Source organism: Haemaphysalis longicornis, unplaced genomic scaffold (genome assembly GCF_048455015.1).
Source record: "Haemaphysalis longicornis isolate Haplotype H1 unplaced genomic scaffold, Haemaphysalis longicornis Haplotype H1 scaffold_8, whole genome shotgun sequence".
NCBI lineage: Eukaryota > Metazoa > Arthropoda > Arachnida > Ixodida > Ixodidae > Haemaphysalis > Haemaphysalis longicornis.
This window is the reverse complement of record NW_027526445.1, coordinates 132,296,695-132,317,180: the sequence shown is the minus strand read 5'-3', so window position 1 is coordinate 132,317,180 and position 20,486 is coordinate 132,296,695. Positions and strand designations below refer to the sequence as shown.

Genomic DNA, 20,486 nt, shown 5'->3' with positions numbered 1-20,486 from the left:
TACCTTACATGTGATTACCGGGAATCATAATGCCTTCTGCCAAAGCTGATAGCCCTGAAGGCCTAGAATTGTTTTGATCTTTCATTTTCGCTGTTGTCGGTTATTATTATTGCAGCTGACTGTTCCCTTTTTGAAAAATTGCCTAATAAAGAAGCTGACGCCTAGCTCCGACTCGTCGCGCTCCGCACAGGACCGGCTCCGCAAGGAAGGGGGCGACGCCGGCAATGATTCTTCCGTAGCGGTATCTAAAACTGTACTCTAACTCACACTTTACGCCTATTATTATGATAAAAAGTTACCCACACGCCAATTCTGGTGCGGACAAGCATCGGACGTTGACCGAGCGCAAAGAAACAGCAGGGAGAGCGAGCATGAGAGAAGCAGACGACAAATGCGAAAATCCCTAAGCTGACGTCACGGAGGCGTGCTCCGCAGCGCCGCCCGTGTTCGCGCTCACCGCCAATAGCTTGCTTTTTAACACGAAAGTGTTTTATTCCCAGATACACGAAGATTTCGCTGATGTCATATCCGTCACGGAAGCGACGCCAGTAGAACGAAGCAAGCTGCATGTAAAGGGGGCACCCCCGCACACACTGTCTTCTTGCGGAGAAGCAACCTCTGGTACCAAAGTACTTAGGGTTGTTCGTTTTCAGGTTCTATATTTTAACACGAAGGTGTTTTATGCCAGGATGCACCAAGATTTCACTGACGTCAAGATTTCAGCGACCCGCCAGCAGGACGTCACTCGCCAAGCTTACCCACAAGACAGCCGCCGACTGCAAATCATGCTCAGCTGCAGATTTCGCTGCACACATCGCTTTCGTGGTTTACTGATTCCTACGACAGAGGAATCAACCACAGTTTTTTTTTAGAATATTGCACAACTTTACTGAGGTAAAAAAAATAATCAAGAAATGCATCTTGTTTATCTAGTCTTCATTAGGTGGCGCTAGTGATCTCCCACGCAAGTTATTTTTTTATTTCAGTACAGAAAAGATATTTCTGGAATAACAAAATCAGGCCATTCTGCACATTTCTACGAATTTGTAGGGCTTTTCATATTGGTGCACAATGGTTTTTAAGCCTGCAGGCCATGAAGTTTCAAGTCCCATAGGAATGTTAACAGGTGAGGAGCTCCCCTTCAGCTCTCTGAACCTGTCATCGTCCACGCCCTATTCTAAGTGGCCCCAGGCTGTTGCTTGTCGCCACTGTTCACACTCGAAATATCCCTGGAGTCACTGCCAGGAAGGCAGACCAAGCATGCAGCTGTGTATAGTATCATCATCAGCAGCAGCAGCAGCAGCAGCAGCAGCAGCAGCAGCAGCAGCAGCGTACTCAGGTCCACTGCAGGACAAAGGCCTCTCCTATCGACCTCCAACTGCTCCTGTCTTGCAGCACTAGAGTCCATTCTTTGCCTCCGAATTTCCTCATTTCGTCTCCATTGAGCAATTAGCCTTCCCCTTCCTTCTAGACTCGTGTCTTGGTATCCACCCCGTTACCCTAATCACCCACCAGTTGTCGGTTCGCCTCACTACACGGCCAGACCAAGGCCATTTCTTTTTCTTTATCTGAACTACGATATCATGAACTCCAGTTTGTTCCCTGGTCCAGGTAGCTCATTTCCGATCCCTCAGCATTACTGCTACCATTATTCCCAGCAGTGCGTTTGCGTGGTGGGCCGATATCTCTCGCTTTCACAGAGCCGGACACGTTAGGAAAATTCACTCGGCTATTCAAAAAATCAAACAGTAGGTATTCGACTCGCGAATCGAATTATTTGTGGAAGTACTATTCGATTCATAATGGAATATGCAAGAATTCGCACACCCGTAGTAGCAAGGCGTCAAGTTTCCACTCCATATGCCATCCCCAACAGTACGCACTGGTTGTAATACTACTCTTATTAACGATAGAAGTAACTTGCTTTTCGTTTTTGGGACTGCTTGCCGAGTGCAGCCTAGCCCATTCCTAATTTGCGCGGGTTTTCTTCCTCGTAGTTGGATACCGAATGACATTCGATGCCTGAATGAGTTCAGAAAACACATTTGTATTAGCTTCCGCGAGTAGCGTTGACAACAAAGGCACATCAATGAACAAGTTTAATAATTAATGAAAAGAGCACTGCATCTAAATATTGTCCGTAAATTACATTTTTCCCTCCATTCACACACAAAAGGGAGCAAATGAAGGGGCACACAACACTTTCGCTATAGGATGCTCGAATATAGAGGCAGGTAGGGGGAGGGGTAGGTTTTGCGATAAAACTTTTTGATGACGGACCCCTAGTTGGTTGTGCAGGGTTTTACTTGCAGAGGACACACCTAAGCTCCGAGGCGCACCATAGTGGAGGGCTCCGGATTAATTTCGACCACCTGGGAATGTTTAATGTGCACAAAAATGCGCCCACATGGGCGTTTTCGCTTTCTGCATCTTATCAGAAAAGCAGGCCTAGACTGAACCCCCGCATGTGATCAGCAGCAAGTCTTCATTACTGGGACACCGTGGTGCATAGCCCCTACAGTAAGCAGCCTGTGACTGGTCACACAACTTTTGCTCGCAACATTTTTTTTTGACCAACTGCTGCAAAATAATCAGCTGGAGAAAGCAATTTAAGGTCATTGCATATTATAAAACAAATGGTATAAGTTGTGGGTTTAAAGCTGGGGCGGGTTACAATATTTGTAGGTGGCTCTGGTTCCAACAGGAGTTCCCCAGGGAACTCCTGTTGCAGCCAGAGCCAGGAGAAATTTTTTCTTCGCAAAAAGGATCCACCCGCACCACACACCTGCATCTCCTAGTGCACTGGACCTTCACAAAGCTCTGCCCTGTTCACTGTTACCCAAATATAAATTTGTTGCTCACTCGTCTCTCCTTACGTCTACTTATGATATGTTAATCTGCCGCATTTTCACAAATGTAAAACGTTCAAAAACGTCATGTCTAGGTATCCACTTTGGTATGCTGTTAGATCATTGCAGGCCACATGTGAGCAAGACAAGGCACTGCGTGTCAGTATATAATTCTTAAGACAGCGTGCGAGAGAGAGAGAGAAGGCGTGAACAGGACGGGAGAGAGTGGGGGCCACCCACGCTGGGCATGTCCTCGCGCAGCAGCAAGGCGAACCAGAGTGGGTAATCCTGGGGGTCTGGCAGCTTCTCCTGGCGCCAGTTCTGCAGATCCGAGGCCAGCCGCACGAGCGTCGTGGTGAGCACGTGCAGGCGGTAGCGGCCCGCCGTCATTGGCCGGGCCTTAGCGAACAGCCGGCACACCTGTTGTGGTTGGGTTGGGTCTCCCGTCAGCAACGACGCAAACACCAACACTCCGTGGTCTTAAGAAACCTGCCATGGACTGAGCTGAGCGCACTGATAATCAGCTGAATGCGAGAAAGATTCAACAAAGAAAATAGGGCGACAGGGGAAGAGGCCCTTTCAGAAGTTCCAAGTCTGAGCTGAAGGGGCCAGAAAGACAAACACAAGTTTGGTTCAATTTTTTTTTTCAAAGACTGCTTTGTCTCAACAACAATGGCACCACTTTTAATGCATACACCCAGCAAATAAGCTACATTGCAAGAAAAACAGGACAGTGGAGCAGTGGCACGTCACAAGCCACTTTTTCCCTCACTGCTTACGATGCAGCACTTTTCGCTGCTCACGTTACTAAACCCCCTGGACAGACACTCCCCCAGAAACCTTGCCCGGCCTTCAAGTTATCTGAGAAGCCCAACTTGCACCTGTTTCTGCTTCAGACATCACGGCCCAATGCGTGCAACAGACAAATGGAGTGGCCGCGTTAATGACTGTTCTCTGAAGCGGCTTTGTGTATTAGGAGGAAGAATGGCAGCTGACTCGTATTATAACGGCCTCCTGAACAGCACCTCCACAGGAATACAGCTGCTCACGCAGCAATAGTGGCTTAGCCACAGTCCACAATTTGAGGAGCACAGCCAAAGACGTCACACCACAGCACGCACGATAGACATATGTGGGGGCGCATTGTTAATGCCGTTTGCAACAGGTTTCCTTTGCAAGGCTACTGGAGACAACAGTGAAACAATGTGTAGCTAGCATCATGACGAGCTACTAGCCCCTTCAGGCAGAACAAGCTGCACAGCCCCGATCCCCTAATGTAGCTATGCCTTTTTCAGATGGCTGAAGAAGCCGCCAGGAACCAAGAACTTCAAGCTGACTAACGCGGCAGGGAGAGCCCAAGCTCTACTTCTGGGCGAACAAAGCTCTTTCTATCTTGGGTGAGAGAAAAAAAGGTTTCAGGGGCAGGCATGCTGGGAAGGCGTGGTTGCATGGCCTACCAGTTAGAGCTTTTCTTTCTTTACTATTACCAATAGTGCGCTTGATCTTGGAAGAAGAGCTGCACTGTAAAAGGAATGCGGAAGTGAAAACCGTGGTGTATGCTTCAGATAAACTGCACGACTTGTGCAAAACAGCAGCACGCAATGGAAAATAGCGAACCCGGGAGAAGGCATCAGGCCATGCTGATCACGTGACAACCTTGTCATGACGATCGATCGTCATGACAAGGTTGTCACGTGGTCACATCGATCAGATCGATCGATCGATCGATCGATCGATCGATCGATCGATCGATTGATTGATTGTAGGGTTTAACGCGCCGACGCAACGTAGGCGATAAGGCGCGCCGTAGTGGAGGGCTCCGGATAAATTTTGACCACCTGGGGATCTTTAACGTGCGCCGAAATCTCGAACACACAGGCGTTTTTGCTTTTCGCCTCCATCCTTGTCATGACAAAACACTGCCGTTCCGGACCAGTGTGCCAGTGTGCCAGCATACATTCCATGATGGCGAAGGGAGAATGACAGTGTGTCATGCAGCTTAAACGCATGCAGTGCCTGGAATGGGGCAGCGTGTATAGTAGAGGGCAGTGACGACACGAATTAATTCTGCACAAACTGGAGCCTTCACCACGCACCCAAAGCAGCTCAGCTGCGCGGCCGCTGCTTTTGTGGCCCACACCATGAAAATTGCCACCACAGCCAGGAAACCACATTGGCCTCCTCGTGCACAGCAGCAGGAAAGCTTTAGCCCCCGAGCCAGTCTTGCATGAGCTTTGTTAACACCGCGTGGGAGAGAAACAAAGCTACACAACCCTCAACAATGAGCACTTGGAATGAGAGTTTGGCGGCTGGAACCCCGCAGGGGCCACCCCCCTCTTCCCCGTGGCTGTTCGAGGACCCACAGAACGCACCTGTTTGGGGTACACCCGCCTGCGCTTCTTGGTGCCAGCCTTGGCGGTGCCCGGGGGAGCGTCGTCTGCGTCCTCTTCGTCGGAATCTTCCAAGACGCGCCGCACAGCCTTGATGGGCAGCAGGCTAGAATCAAACTCGCCTGGAAGATAAAAAGGAAAAGGAACTCGAAAAATGAAACTTCATTTTTGATCGAAGAGTTTTACACGCGAGTGATGCGAAACTTCACTTTTAATCCCCGCACACATACAACAAGTCGCTCAACGACCTCAGAACTTGTCGAACACAGAGTGACTTTGGAATGGATGCATCTGGCCAGAAACTACGACACTGAACAGAGACTTGCGACTAACCACATGCAACTGCCAATGCGTCCAAAACCTGCACAAAATTAGTGAGCCTTAACAATATGTCCCACACGTTCCCAAATATAACCTCACTGAAAGGGTGGCATGCAGGCAAAAGGGTGAAACCCCAAAGCTCTGTCGCACCCCAGCGGGCCACTCACCAATTTCGTGCAGCCGCTTGCAGGTCTCCAGGGCAGCGGCCATCTTGGCTTGCTTCTTGGTCTCCATGGCTATCCCCTGAGGGCGGCAACAGGCAACACCCGGCTAGTGGAACCCGTCTATACTTCTCAGTGCAATGGCCAGCAAAAGACTGCAGGCAGCTTACCGCACCGGTGATGAAGAAAGAAATAAAGATGCGCACGAGAGTGTGTCGAGCATTAACTGATACTCAATTTTCAGCTGGATCACACGAACAGGCTGCTACAGAGATTTCTGCTTAAAAGTCTCAGCCCTCCTGACAAGTTATTTACACACTGCAGACCTTGAGAGGTCCAACCTGGAGACAGGTGAACGCTCATCAGTAACTTCCACTCGTACAGGATACTTCAGGTTGATTTGTTCCGAGGTTCGGGGGCTCGTTTGCATGAAAAAAAATTGCATGTGCACCTAAGCAGCGCCCTTGCCATGCCCTCCATCACGCGTAAGCGACGCAATTGAGGTGGCCATAAGTTGCACAAAACAGCTTCCCAACATTCGCATGTTGCCCAACAGCTCCAAGTTCATGCCCCCTCCTTTAAGGGGGGACGTGGCTTTCAAAATCAAATTTTTTATTTCTTTGTGGATTTTGATGAAAATTGGCACAGCAACTGGAAATGCTTCCGTGATAACATCATAAAAATTTCAAGCTAATATTCTGAAAACTTTTTTATGTATTAAATTTTCTTTCTGTTCCGCTTGTACCGAGCTTGAGCGGCTTATAAAACATGATAGAAAATTTGTTCGAAGTGCTTTGCATTCCCAAATGAATGGACGAGGTCGTGACAGTTTTAGAATTTTTTTTTTTACAACACAATGTTTTTTAGTTTTCATTTTTTTAGAGGTTAATGTGCAATAGGCATGTTGACTGTGAACGATTATGTGAATAAAAAAATCACAAAAAACAAATCTGGAAAACCAAGAGTGTCACGACCTGAACTGTTCATCAAGGAATGTAATGCAAGAAACGGAATCAAAATAGACCCAGCGGTCACAAAGAAATCCCTGGTACAAGCGACACAGGTGGCAAAAAAAACTGTTTTGAGAAAACGGCTTCCAAAGTTGCAACATAGGTTTCACTTATCAAAAGTCGTCACGGTTGTAGCCTTTCATGTCCTTTTGAACATGGGGCTTCTGGAATGCCTTGCCTTGAAATTGGAGTGCCTCTCACAGCCTTTCTCTTTCCAGAAAATATCATTTTCAGCTCCTGTGTGAAGAGTACATACCCCACTTTGCAGATCAAATGAAGGGGGAGATAGGTTTCAATGGGCTTTCAATGCAAAGTAGGTTAGCTGGTTGGCTGTATCGCACTGAACAGCCTCCTTTTGCAGTGTTGTCACCATGGCAACAAGTTAAGCATTTTTTTTACTTAAATTTGAACATTTTTGGCTTTTCTTTATGTTTTATCATCTTGCCTGGCACAGCAACTTAGTACTCATACGTGCAGGTGTTCATTGCCAAAAGTTTGCATACCACAAGGATGAAAATGAGCTACTTTGAAGCTTGGTAGAGTATTCTGCATAACTCCCAACTTCAATGCAAGAGCATATTTTTTTACTACTTTTGACATTCAAGGCATCCAATATTTCTCGCAGCAAAGCCAGTATGCCCTGAGCAATGGAATCAATAATTTCACTAAAAAATCACTGTTAAATGCTGCGACAAACGTACATTTTTAATGCAGAGAACATATTTTTATTCCTATATTACTAACTCAAACCTGTTTGCATGAAAATTACAAGTGCACGGGAAACGTTGCGCAAGAAAGGCGATATGGCTCGCGCGCATCTTAGCGCATGCTTACCGCGACATATCGAACTTTGATTACAGCTGATATGGCTGGTCAGGTCGCTTTTAAGATTAAATCTAACGACGCAGGCATGAATTACAACTACTGGCGTTCAATCGTAACCGGTTGCCCAGTCATGTGCTGCCCCAATGCGCGTCGGCTATGCCGTGCGCGCCGCAGCGTTTGACGCGTCAACCGTTTCTTTCTCAAGGCTAGCGAGCCCACAGTCAAAACACAGCAATAACTAAGCGTGTAAACATCGCAAACCCGACCAAAAGTTCACTTCACGAACCGCTATTGCAAGCGCGCACACCGCGTCACCCTCCGGGGTCTGGCGACGGTAGAGTCACGCGCACCACGAAGCGTTCGATGAACTCCTCCTTTCGAGCCACACAACTTCCCGTAATCTGGCTCGTTATCTCCGGCATTCCCACCGCGATAACGTCCGTGTTGAATGCCATAGATTGAACAGAAACTCGGCCGAGCGAAGCGGCGAAAATGAACTCAACCCGCTCGCTACGCAGCTCAGGCGGCCGCCATCTTGCATTGCGCCCGTGACATCCAATCAGGAGGGTCGGTGTTCCGCACCCCGACCGAGGACCAATAGCGCTTCAGCATCTATTTCTAGCTTCGTTTGTGCGTCGTTTCTTTTCTGCCGTTTGTGCGTTTGTGAATGAACGAAGATAAAAGAGGCGAGCAGAACCGGAAAGACGATCGCTCGGCCGATCTAACCATATCAAAATGGCCGCGCCCGGTGGCACCGGTGCGGAGATAGAGCGCTCCGAAAATTGCCGTTTTTTCGCCCTTTTGCGCTGACAGTTTGTCACCGCGCCTGACAAAAGTATTTTTTTATGCCACTTTGCGACGCTTTTCAGCCTAAAAACTTTGCAGACGCATAGAATAGGAAACATAGAAGCCGAATATGTGGGTTTCAAAAAAACGATGTTTTGGTCATTTTTCCGAAGTTGAAAGCCGCGTCCCCCCTTAAGTGGTAGGGCAAGTAGTTAGGTACCTGGATGGGCTCCTTGAGGGGGCTGGCCATGGGCAGGTAGACGGTGCAGACAAACATCTCCTTGCCTTCCACCAGCAGGGAGGACATCTCGTAGCTGGGCTTGAGCCGCGTGAAGATGTCCGATGGCAGCACCATGCAGTACCTGCACGGGGGCCCAACCGCCGCGGTCACTCACTGCTGTTCCACAGCCCCCCCACCCCCGAGCTTGTTCACTGCTTGGGCGGCACCAACGACAAACTTTCCACTCCAAGACACCGTATCGAGCCAATAAATAAATTCGCACGGTGCCACAAGCCCACAATTACACATCAACTTGTCTGCACTTTGCAGCATTGGCTGCTACAAGGAAGACGACATTGGCTCATTCCATCATCATCACCGAGCCTTGCATCATCATTCCATCATCCATCATCAGCCCTCATCAAAAAAGCCCCGCAGCAACCTGCAGCGAGGGTTGCACCAGATGAGGATTGACTGATATCATGATGGCAATTTACGAGTTATTCAGGAGGAGGCAGAGGCTGACAAAGGGAGGTCAATGTTCAGTAATTACGCTACGTGCACTCATCTGCTAGTTTTCATTCCCCTCATGGTGCTGGGAAGTACAATTGAAAGTTTAAGTACATGCACGCGGGCTTTTTCAAAGCCCACTCAAGAGCAGGAAAGCGACAGATTAATTTAGATAACCTGGGACTCGCCAGCACACGCTTCGCACCTGCCAACTACGGTGTTCCAGATTACAACGGTCGCAAGAGCCACCGTGAAACCTTTATAACGGTGTCACCATCCCATGGCTCACATGCACGGTGATCCCACCCAGTAAACAACCCGCCATACAGGAGTTGTACCCTCATACCTGTGGTCTCACTGGTGACCCTAATCAGCTCGACGCCTTTGAACAGTGAACTTTCCCATGCTCCTACTACCTCTGAAATGCTAATTACAGTGGCAGCAATATAACTCGCACAAGAAATAAACTGATGCCTGCCACAGATGAAAATCCGTTGGGCCTGCCAAAAATTCCTTTAACAGGGTCCGAGCAACCCCAACTTGGCTGTTCTAGTGTGGAGGTTTCACGAAGCAGGCCTGTATTCAAAGCACGGAGCAAGAACAATGCAGGAGGGGAAGCGAGGCCTGCTAGTGCAGCCAGATAATGTCACAAGCGCTCGTCATAGGTTAGGCTAGCAGCACCTGCCATGGGTGAAGAAACTGCGCGGCCAGCAAGATCAGCATTTCACTGGCACAGATGTGGAAAGAGTTACGGCCGCTATCATTTCGTCCATCAGGTGCCGCTACTCTCTCCCGCACCGTCGCAGCAACGAAGCTTGGCGGTCCACCTTGGTTTTCACTGTGACATTATCTGGTCACTCGCCCGCCTCCTATACATTCTGCTCTGTGGTTCAAAGTCAGAACCCGCTCTTAGCAACCCATCAAAAGATTGCTGCTGCTGCCAAGAGGAGGAGGTGGTGGGAAGAGAGGAACCTGTTGACGAGGGCGATGGCAGAGGTGAGGGTGATGCGGGGGGCGCCATCCTCGCGGACAGGCATGTAGGGCGGAAGGAGCTCGTCCACGGCAAAGCTCAGCACCACCTCCGATTCCAGCGGCGCCCGCCGCTCGTGGCACTTGTTCATCAGGGTCTGCATGTCGATGGGAGGGCAGCTTGCACAGTCCATCCTCAACAGTCCTACAGAAGCTTCTTCAGAGTAGTCCTTGGGCAGAAGTACAACGCTGCTCTGGGGCATGAAGTTTGATACTTTCACTCAGTCTCATACTAATGTATACTAGAGGGAAATCTGGCACTGCAATCGCAGGCAGTTGTGGGCGCCACCATTGAAACTACAGTAAAATACCACTTGAACGAACGTCTTTTAAACGACCTATTTAGTTGCACGAACTTTTTACACATACTTCAACAAGTACAACACAGATTTTTTGTAGCACATTTTTTGTTGAGAAAAGCATTTCATTACCACGCAACCAACAAGGGGCCCCATTTTAACTTTGAACTGGATTGGCTACCCAGATTATCTTGTAGCCAGCCAAAGTCATAGCCATAGCCACAGCTTTAGCCTTACAACCACAAAGAAAAGGCATGCGCGTGCTGGTTAACCATGAGTAGCAAACGAAAACTCCTTTCTCTAGATGAAAAACTGGATGTTTTGCATAGGCTCATAGTTCACGAGAGCAATTGGACACAGTGATTCAATTCAGGACCACTGCAGGGCTCTTAGAGCAAAGGTGCAGCAAAAGATCACTGCATTCTACATCCACTTGCAAATGAGCAGAATGACAAATAAATGGGTTGAAATGTCATTCGAACACCTGATGTTTCCTTTAGCTTGTGGTACCTCATTCACCAGTCTTTTGAAGAGTAAAGAGCAACAACTCCGCTTGGCAGCTGGAGCAAATTCTGTCGTGTACAATTTTTAGCACTGTCATGGCTTCGAGCCCACCACTGCACTGACCAGCACCTACTACAATCGTACCACAGCTTGTACTGCATCGGACGTGGCAGTCATACAAAGTGACACAAACACTGAAGTCCCAACCAGCCCGTGAATAACGTGCTACAAACAGGCTTGTTGAGGTGCAAAAGGATGTAGAATGGGGCTAGTTGGTGATGCTTCATGTTGAATTGCGCTATGTATACAGACGAATAGGACACCAATGGGACCGGGACGAGGCGCCTCATTCCAGCCCCGTCAGCACCCTATTTGTGTGTATACATAGCGCAATTCAATATGAATTGTCGAGGTGGTAGCGAGTTCTGGATATGGATGCGTAGCCCACCCCGAGAAGACGACAGAAGTCGCAGCTTCTGCTGATGATATTAACAAGAGTTCGCATTGCCCTCTCATGGCGGTGCAAGGTGCCACATTGTCGCTTTAATAGATTATCCTTTTTTTATTTCGGAAGTCAAAATATTTCCCGTAAAATTTCAGACAAGATTCGTAAAATTGTAAGACTGGTCGAAATTCGTACATTTTACGGAAAATTCGGAAGAGTTGGCAGGTATGCTAAAGGTATCTACATACCGCATAAATCGTTTTCTTTCAAATTTCGGGCTCTTACCTGTACCAGAATTATTACAATCAGACTAAAGCTAAATTTTAGTTTTTTTTTTTCTGCCAGTACCTAAATTCTGGCTTTATTTGCATATCGAAAATTGTGAGACAAATTGTTAGGTGCATGTTTTCAATTCTGGCACAGTAGATGTGACAACTTATGTAGATGACAGAAAAAAAATGTGAGCTGGTTATCCTGCAAGATATAGGAAACAATGGTACCTATGTTATAAAAAGCACTCTTGAGGTAACTGAGTTTAAAGAAAAAAGGTGAAAGAGAATACTTTTTTCCCACAGACACCACTTGAGTCGTTTATTTAGTAAGCACCAGCTTTGTCATCACCGTCGAAGTCCTTTTATCGCTTTTCAGCCTACCATCTGTCCTGCCTTGCCTATTTTGTGATCTGTTGTGCAGCTCTGTTCGCAAAGTATCTTTGCTCGTGGTCAACCTCTTTCACCCACTTGATGGTGGTGTTGTGCCCAGGGTTCAATCCAACGATTTCAAAATTCTGGCTCGTGCAATGCTACCACCACTGAATGAAAGAACAGAGTCCAATGCTGCAATCTTGAGAGAGAGCGAGGCCCAACAAAGACATCTTTTGGTGCACGGCTTTGAAGCTCAAATGTGGAGAAAACGTGCACATTCTTTGGATTTTTCTTGCATGCAAAATTAGCTATGCAATGGTTGCCAAACAATTTCTCAATACAGCTGGTTCCAGAAAAGCGTTGTGGTCTGGAACTGGAAGTTTCTTGACGGAAAAAAATGACAAACACGGAGCAGATTCTAAAAGGGGACAGAGTCACTTATAACTTGCTTACAGAAAAAAAAACATTTTTGAGCCAGAAATATGAATTTGGGGGGATGCTGTTGCCTATCGTAGCCAGGTAGCACCTATTATAGCCTATTGTAGCACCCTTAATGCCCACAAGAGGCAGCAACCCTGGCTCAGCCCAGTGCATGCAGCGTAGCAAACAACTGCGCAGCTCTCTCACCGCCTCGATGGCGAGGTAGTTGTGCAGGTTGGTGCAGGCGAGGGCGTAGTCGTCCCGCGAGGCCATCATGACGTAGAGCGAGTGCTGGTGGCGGGCCCGGCCCTTGGACTGCACGTAGGAGCGGAAGTCGTCGGGGAAGTCGAAGCGCACCACCAGGTTGCACTTGGGCACGTCCATGCCCTCCTCCACCACCGAGGTGGCCACCAGCAGGTTGTGCTCCTGGCGGCAGAACTGCCGCAGCACCTGCGTAACAGAGGGGGGGCAAGGGCCGTTGCAGGTGCGAACCCACGAGGCAGGAAAGCCAAGAAAACCCACCTTGCACTGCTTCTTGAAGCTCATTCCAGCCTCCTTGGAGCCCAGCTGGAGGTTCCCACCGTGCCCCACAATGAAGCACGGCTTCAGGTAGCCGAACCTGAAAGGAAAAGGTCTGATGGTGAGCGAGCGTCTTTTCCGAGGTACGAACACCCCCAAGTTTGGTTGCCTCGGAAACCCTGGGGACCTTGTACAGTTGAACCTTGTTATAAGAGGCATGGATGTAAGAGACAAATGGGTATAAGAGACACTATGTACTCACATGGCTGGCTGCCCTATCTTTCCCATTAAATTGACCTATTTTATAACAGACATCAGATGTAGAAGACGGTTGGAAATAAGGGACAAGTCATCCTAGAACTTTAATCAATAATCTCGCTTGTAACGGACGATGCAGTGCCACCAGTCACTAATTGCAGTTGCTTCCATTGTGGAAACACAGGTGGACGACAGACACCTGCAGTCGCTATTTATTATAACTTCAGCAAACACACAGTGGTTCAGTCAGCTATGAAATGACGTTGAGAAGCCCTGCCAATGGAAATGCGACTTACAGAAGTGGTTGAAGCTTACTGCCATCTATTGGAGCACGACCGCACATGCGGGCTCTCCCACTCGCGTAGCACCCAATCAAGAAGAATCACAGATGTTGAGTCCTGCAAGCGTAATGAATAGCCTGAGCACACAGCAGAAGAAGCTGTGCGCTCTGGTTATTCATCAGGCTTGTGAACTCAACAACAACGATTCATCTTCCAGAAACAGCGGAAGGAAAGAAAGCTTGTAGAATCGGCTGTAAAAAACAGTGCAAATACAGTCATGAAGCAAACAAAGATTCAGAACTGTTTCATAAATTCTGGGGCCAAACATAAGTTAGAATGAATATTTTGCAACATGCGTTAGCGTTCTTTTGAGCTTATTTTAGTCATACAGTGCCGACATTGAACTACGGTCTGATTAGTAAGTGAAAACATGGTTACCTGCTTATAAGAGGCATCTCATATAAAAGACAAACTGCTCCCTGGTACGCGTCTCTTATAAAGGGGTTCAACTGCACACCCCATTTGGACCTAAATACTTTGTGTGGCCCTTGCATGTTTATGCAGTGTGTTATGTCCTGTGCTGCAGACAGATGGACGGAAAGTGAGACTGTCCCCCTCTGCCACAGCACACCAAGGCAGTCAGAAACATCGCGGACACTGGGTCCTGAAATGCACCATTTCAAAATGCACACTTGCAGAAACAGCCCGGCCCCTAGTGGGCAATTAAAGGGCTCGTGAAGACAAAATACAAGTACTATTCAAAACATTCGGTGTTTCACAGTACTCTCAACGCTTGCCCAGCAGAATGCAAGCCAAAATTTCAATTCTCCCACTGCACTGTATGTTTCGCAACATCGTATGGGCAGGTGCCTAAAATAAGGCCGCCGCCACCTGCAAAACGTCCCTTTGATTACTCTCTGCCTACCTAAATGACGCTGCACTACCCCTCAAGGACTGCTGCCCGCACTGTTTCTGACTGCACTTTTACCTGGCTTATTTTTATTACCACTGCTAGTAATCGTTTCGTGAAACAGTGGGTATGAATCAACAAACAGGGTCACGTAAGTGGCAGTGTTGCTGCTTCCGGCAGTTCGCAGTGTCATGAGACAAGCTCAATGTGCACAATGGCTGTGTTAGGCCGCTTTGGCTGGCAAAGCACCACACTACATACTGCTCCTATGTTGATGTGTTCGTAACTAGCATTCTTTGCATCTGTTTTTCACTGCTATAAAAAGAAATGTGCACTAATTTTAACTGCAAATAGCTCATTCTGCAAGCTTATAATCAGTGTTTAAATTTGCAGTGGATTTCGTTGGCCTCAGCCAGTCGGAACAAACTGCCAATAATACGTCATCAGTGCAACTGATTGATCGATTGTAGTGTTTAATGCACTGACACAACACAGGCGATGAGGCCTGCCGAAGTGGAGGGCTCCGAATTAATTTTGACCACCTGCAGGGGATCTTTAATGTGCGCCGAAATCTCGAACACACAGGTGTTCTCGCTTTTTGCCTCCACCAGAAAAGCGGCCACCACAGCGGCCGGGAACTGAACCTGCGTCCTCATTCTCAGCAGCACATTGCCTCAGCCACTGAGCCAACGCGGCGGGTGCGTCACGAGTTCAAAGTTTCTGGAAAAGTAGCTGGGCAGTCGCATGCCCACTTTCTGTTTCGCTCATTACGTCGCTTATTTGAGTGAAGTTTACACTGCAATTAGTGTCAGTGCTATTCTAGTGAGGCCACCTGCACTTTGTCTTCACGGAGAGGAAGCCATCATAACAGCCCCAACTTCCAAGTGTGGCAAAACTCGGACATTTTTCTGCGCATTCCATTACCAAATGCCCCTTCCACTAGGATTTCCCTCCACAGGGTTCCACCTCTGGTATAGATATCGCCTCGTGAACGAGAGCAAGGCCTAGCCTTCAACTCCCGAGTGGTGAGAATAATAGCACCCACCGGGGAATGCGGGCGGCCACCTCGTGCAGCCAGTCGCAGAGCACGCGTGCTACGAGGCGCTCCTTGACGAACACGATGCCGCACAGGGGCAGGGCATGGGGGGGCCGCATGCCGCCCCCCGGCTGGAAGGGCCCCAGGATCTGCAGCAGGCGGCACAGCTTGGCCGAGGACAGCACCAGTAAGGGGTGCTCTCCCTCGGGGGGTGCGGGGGAGGAGGTCGCCGCGTCTATGCACCGCTTCAGCCGGCTGCGGACCTCGGCGAACCACTCCAGGGAGGCCTCCACCTCCCGCAGGACGGTGGGGTCGTCCTGGCCGTCCAGCATGTGACGGGCCTGCGCACGGTAGGACCATGAAGCGCAACTCAGCAGTTCCCTCCACAAGCCGCACTTAAAGGCCAACTGCACTCGAAATTTCGACCTCTTGAAAACACTATTTCCGTATAGTCTGCTGAAAAAAGACAGCAGCATGCAAAATGCAACAGCTGAAATACGCGCGCGTACGCCGCAAGCGGTCAGCAAAAATCGGCGATTTTGAAACCGAAATCGGGAAGAGCGCGGCCATTGAAGTGGCGTTGCAGCCGACCAGCGAGCGGCCGGACGGTCAGCAGCTCGGGAGCAATCCTGCACGCAAGCAGTACGCACTGTTACGTATGAGCCCGCCGCTGGGATTTGTTTCAACACTCCTCGGCTGTGCGGCGAAGCCTCCACTACGTGTGCCTTTCAAGCAAGCCCCCCCATGTCGGTGACTCATGTTTTCACGTTTCAACAAGCCTGGGTCTAGCGCCTATCTTTCGGCAAATTTCAAAACTTCGGCGGATGCCGACGGGGCAGGCTTCAATGCACCCCAAGGACACGGAAGCCCCACGGTATCGCAGCGGAGTCCTCCTCTCTCCCCTCTCTCGGACTCAGCGTGCGCCGCTGCTACCGAGTGCTCACGAACTCTGGAAAGAGCGCTGTGTGTGTCTGTGACGTTCATGGCGTGTGCACAATCTAAAGGGAATGCTGTTTTGATTATTGGTGCTTTTGGGTATAAATACGAGCCCCTCAAGCGCTATAATTAAGGGGCTCATTGATAGAACACATACAAAATATGGCCCTCCGCTTCATTTACTTGAAATACTCACGGTACGATAGCATAACCGCACTCCGCAACCAAGCTTGTCTACCAACATTAAAATGCCGCAGACCGGTGTCATCCTTAATTTATCTTCTTTAACACGGCGCCATAAACATAGACAAAGATACATACCTCCGGCCTCCTTTTTATCATTCACGTAGAACCAGCCCTAGCTGTAATATCAGGCCTTTTGTTCCTCGTAGCAACACTTTCAAATTTTCCTATTTTCCACTAATCATAGAAACACGGAATAAATTACCTAGTGAAGTTGAAATATTGTGCAACTCTGAATATCAATGAAAGTGTGTTAACCTGTGAAATATAAACATGCATCGCCATTAATAGCCCTTGTATCCTAACACCTTTGAAGAGATTTGTTGAAGTGTCGTATTTTTTGCACTGTACCACTCCTGTATGAGCCTTTAATTAGGCTTACAGAATGAATAAATAAAAAATAACTCATTCCTGTTTGAGCAGTGAATCAGTGCTGTCACTCTGCTCGAGTCCTGTACTGTCACCTCACCCGTTGAGGCGTTGTTCTTTGGCTTCGGCTCACCTCTCACTATGAAGTAAGCAGTTACATTAGCCTACGGCTTCTGGACTTCTTCACGGCTGCAACAGCAGCTGGCCGCTTGCTTCACACCACGCTACCACACGTATTTCGGAGGCAACGAAGCTCGGCTCGGGTCGGCCTCTCCGGTCGCAACAGCGCGCACGGGGCAGCAAATGGGTAAGGCGTTCGCAGCAGAGCTCAAACGCATCTCCAGCTGCGTGACTGGCCAGTGGAAGAAGCCCCAGATGGCCGGAGCGTCACATGCGCGTCATGGCTGTTTACGTGATCCACCAGCAAGTGCAGCGTGGTCTGCAGCGGAGCTTTTTTTAAATGCTTCTTTGAGTGATTAACGAGGCATTTCACGGGGCTACCACCCATGTCCCAGCTGATTTGGCGGCACGTACTACACATTGAAAGTAAAGAGAACCACCAGGTTCTCTTCAAGGGTTTCATGCGAGGTAATATTACTCAGCAACGTTGGTTTCATTCCAGTATGCTTTTTTTTTGTCACCACGGAACTGCGCCACATACGGTCGAACCCCGATATATTGAATCGTTGCATGTATCAAGGATTCTAAACATCTCCTCGGAAATACCATGCAAAAGTATAGCGCCTTGGCACACATCGTGGGGTTGCCTACAAGGCTACCCTGTGAAGTGAATGTCACCTATCAGCATTACACAACTGTCCTGCCGCAATCCTCAGCGGCTCTCACGCAACTTCCAGCCTGTCACGCACACAGTCGTCCAAGGCTCGGGGTTTGCACAAAAAAAGAACAGCATGGACTCGCAACAAGCGCGAATATATCGTCACACGTGTAACAACAGCGGTCACAGCACCGTGGATATTCAAATACTGCTGTGGCATACTCGCAAGGGAAGACAAAGATGGTGTAAAGGGACACTGAAGTGATTTGTAAACATTGCGGGATTACTAGCGCAAATTGTAGTCCGGAGTCCACAGGCCATGTTTCGACCACTCTGAGTGCGTTTACCTGAATTTATTTAGTAGAAAAATCAATTCGAAAATGCTGCCCTCCTCTTTGCATCCTCGCCCATTTTCTGTGGCGTTTTCGTGTGACGTCAGGAGGAGATGAGCTGGCAATTGGCTGCGCTACTGCACGGCTCGCCAGCCGTCCGACAGTCAGTTGGCCCAGCGTTTAGTCTGCCGGCCGCCGACGGGTTGTTGCAATTCGTTCGCTCAGTTGAAACGAAGCCAGGACACGTTTGTGAATGGAAGAATGCTTCTTTAGTGTGTTAGTTTGTACACTGTATCAAGCTTTAAGTTCAGGTCGCTCCACACAAGCGCACATGCGACGCTTCGCTGACTGGTACACTAGTAGGAAAATCTAAGGCCACTTGAAGGCGGGAGAAGAGTCAGCGATGTCAATATAGGTACTAAGGAAATAAAATCAACTGAAACTTTTACCGTACAGCGAAAAACTAGAGAGCCAGAAGCACTTTTTTGCGCTGGGTGAACAAGCACAGCGGTCAGCAGCACGACTACGCATCTGCTACCTATTTGCGGAAAAGAAGCCATACTCGGTCAGCTTTGTTTGCTGCACATGAAGCTGGCGGCACATCTTTTTCAACAGCGTCTACAGGTGCTTCACCTAGCTGAGCGAAGGGTCCTTGGTGGAAACGAAGTCCCCGAGAGACTATCATGCGTCGGGGCTCCTGCGAAGGTGCTACCTGAGTAGGCTGTGCAACCGCGTCGTCAGTTATCACTGCCACCGCTGTCCGCAGCACGTATCTGCGCAACGATCGCCTCTTCAGTGAGGCACTCAGACGTTTCCAAAATATCGGCCCTGACGTCTGATCCGCGGAAAAACGGAGGTAGCTGAAGAGGCACCCAGTGAAAGTCAAAGCAGCAGTCACGGGGACGGGGCCAAAGCGGAGGCTTCGGGAAGGGTGTTTGGATAGAGAATTGTTCGTCCCCTTCTCTCGCTTCATCGTAAGCGCCGCAGTTGACTCGTTTTCTGAGGGGTGGACGGGATGAGAGGTGCATCGCGGCACATGGTGTCGGCATGGTTGGCGTGGAGAGCCCGCAGTAGCTCGCATTTTCGGTGCTTGCTGTAACCGCATTCAATCGTTATATCCGATATCACGGCGCTGGAGCATTGTAATAAACTGTTTATTTTACCATGGAAAGCATACAACAGCGGACGGTGCCATAGCTGTTCATTACTATATCCGATATATTGTTATAAACGGTATCGTTATAAGTGGACTCGACTGTACAACAAATAGTCATCTAAGCTGCTTGAAACACTAAAACTAAATAAAAGTGTAATCTAGTTATACATTATATACTTCATATTTCCAACCTCGGCAGCGCTGGCCTGTGGCCGAGAGGTCTGGAGTGCTATGCTTATTGTTTTGCAAGTCGCAAGTTCGAATCCTCAAGGGTACATTCTTTTTTTGTGTGTGTGTGTGTGTGTGTGTGTGTGAGTTGATTTTTTTTTTGTTTTCGGACGATGTTTTCTATACTGAGTTCCCCATTTTTGGGCCGTAACATTCACTGCTCCACGAACGAGTTCGCAGAACGCACGCTGACACTGACGCACTAGCGAGTTCTCGTTGGCGTGCTGTTGCCATAAGCAACGACTGCTTGCGAGCAGTGGGCACAGACCCTTGGCCTGGTGCGAACCCGCTTTTTACGATACAGGCATGAGTGAGGCAAGCTCCAAATATGGGGGAAAAGCGCATGACATTTGGGCGTCTACGGGTACGCGGAGGGCGTTCATGCACTGCGTAGGTCTCGGCTAGTGAATGCTACGATTCCAAGCCGTCCTGGGAGGCTTATCTTACGTATTTTACAGCCGACAACATGTCAGAAGCGCGGTACGACGATTACTGAGATATCGAGAATGCCCATCCAACGATGCAGTCGGATGTCAAGCATGTTGTTTTAAAGAACCGAAACCGAAACTTGTCTGAATGCTAATCGTGGGCACCGTCCAATCACGGTGCACCTCCTCCCATCGTCACAGCGTTTAGTTGGTGCGGCCACCGCAGAACACACATGGTAGTTTTTCTTCTTTCAAGCTTTGTAAAATAATTACCGACTTGTCAACCGGATAAACGATGAAAAGTGTGTCAATTTGAGCCAGTCTACGCAGTCCAAGCAAAAACGGGAGCTTGACAAATTCACTTCAGTTCGTGGGTGGCGGTAAGGATGAGGGGCAGCAGGGGCAAAAGATAGTCTTCCTCTTGGGAGCTCACAATGTCAAAAGAGACTGCACCCTGCTTGCAACCCCTGATCTTGGCCCCAGCCAAGGACCGGTTCCCCTTCCCGCAAAAATGAGTGCGTCCTTCGAGGTGTCGTGGAGAAGGTGGCAGCCTGGACGCACAGCGGATTGCTGCAGCGGTTTCCCCACGCACCAGCAGT

At 48.9% G+C, this 20,486-nt stretch overlaps 1 protein-coding gene across 2 annotated transcripts in view; it reads right to left on the bottom strand.

The window, feature by feature from the left end:
- LOC144149390 (endoribonuclease Dicer-S-like) overlaps positions 1–20,486 on the bottom strand; it is a 438,166-nt gene that overhangs the window by 23,686 nt on the left and 393,994 nt on the right. For both annotated transcript variants that reach the window (XM_077680951.1, XM_077680950.1), the window contains 8 exons: positions 15,427–15,758; positions 12,936–13,032; positions 12,621–12,863; positions 10,045–10,199; positions 8,563–8,704; positions 5,728–5,803; positions 5,222–5,361; positions 3,090–3,269 (listed from right to left, as the gene is read on the bottom strand). In XM_077680951.1, coding sequence (XP_077537077.1) covers positions 3,090–3,269; positions 5,222–5,361; positions 5,728–5,803; positions 8,563–8,704; positions 10,045–10,199; positions 12,621–12,863; positions 12,936–13,032; positions 15,427–15,758 — 1,365 coding nt within the window. The remainder of the gene's footprint in view (positions 1–3,089; positions 3,270–5,221; positions 5,362–5,727; positions 5,804–8,562; positions 8,705–10,044; positions 10,200–12,620; positions 12,864–12,935; positions 13,033–15,426; positions 15,759–20,486) is intronic.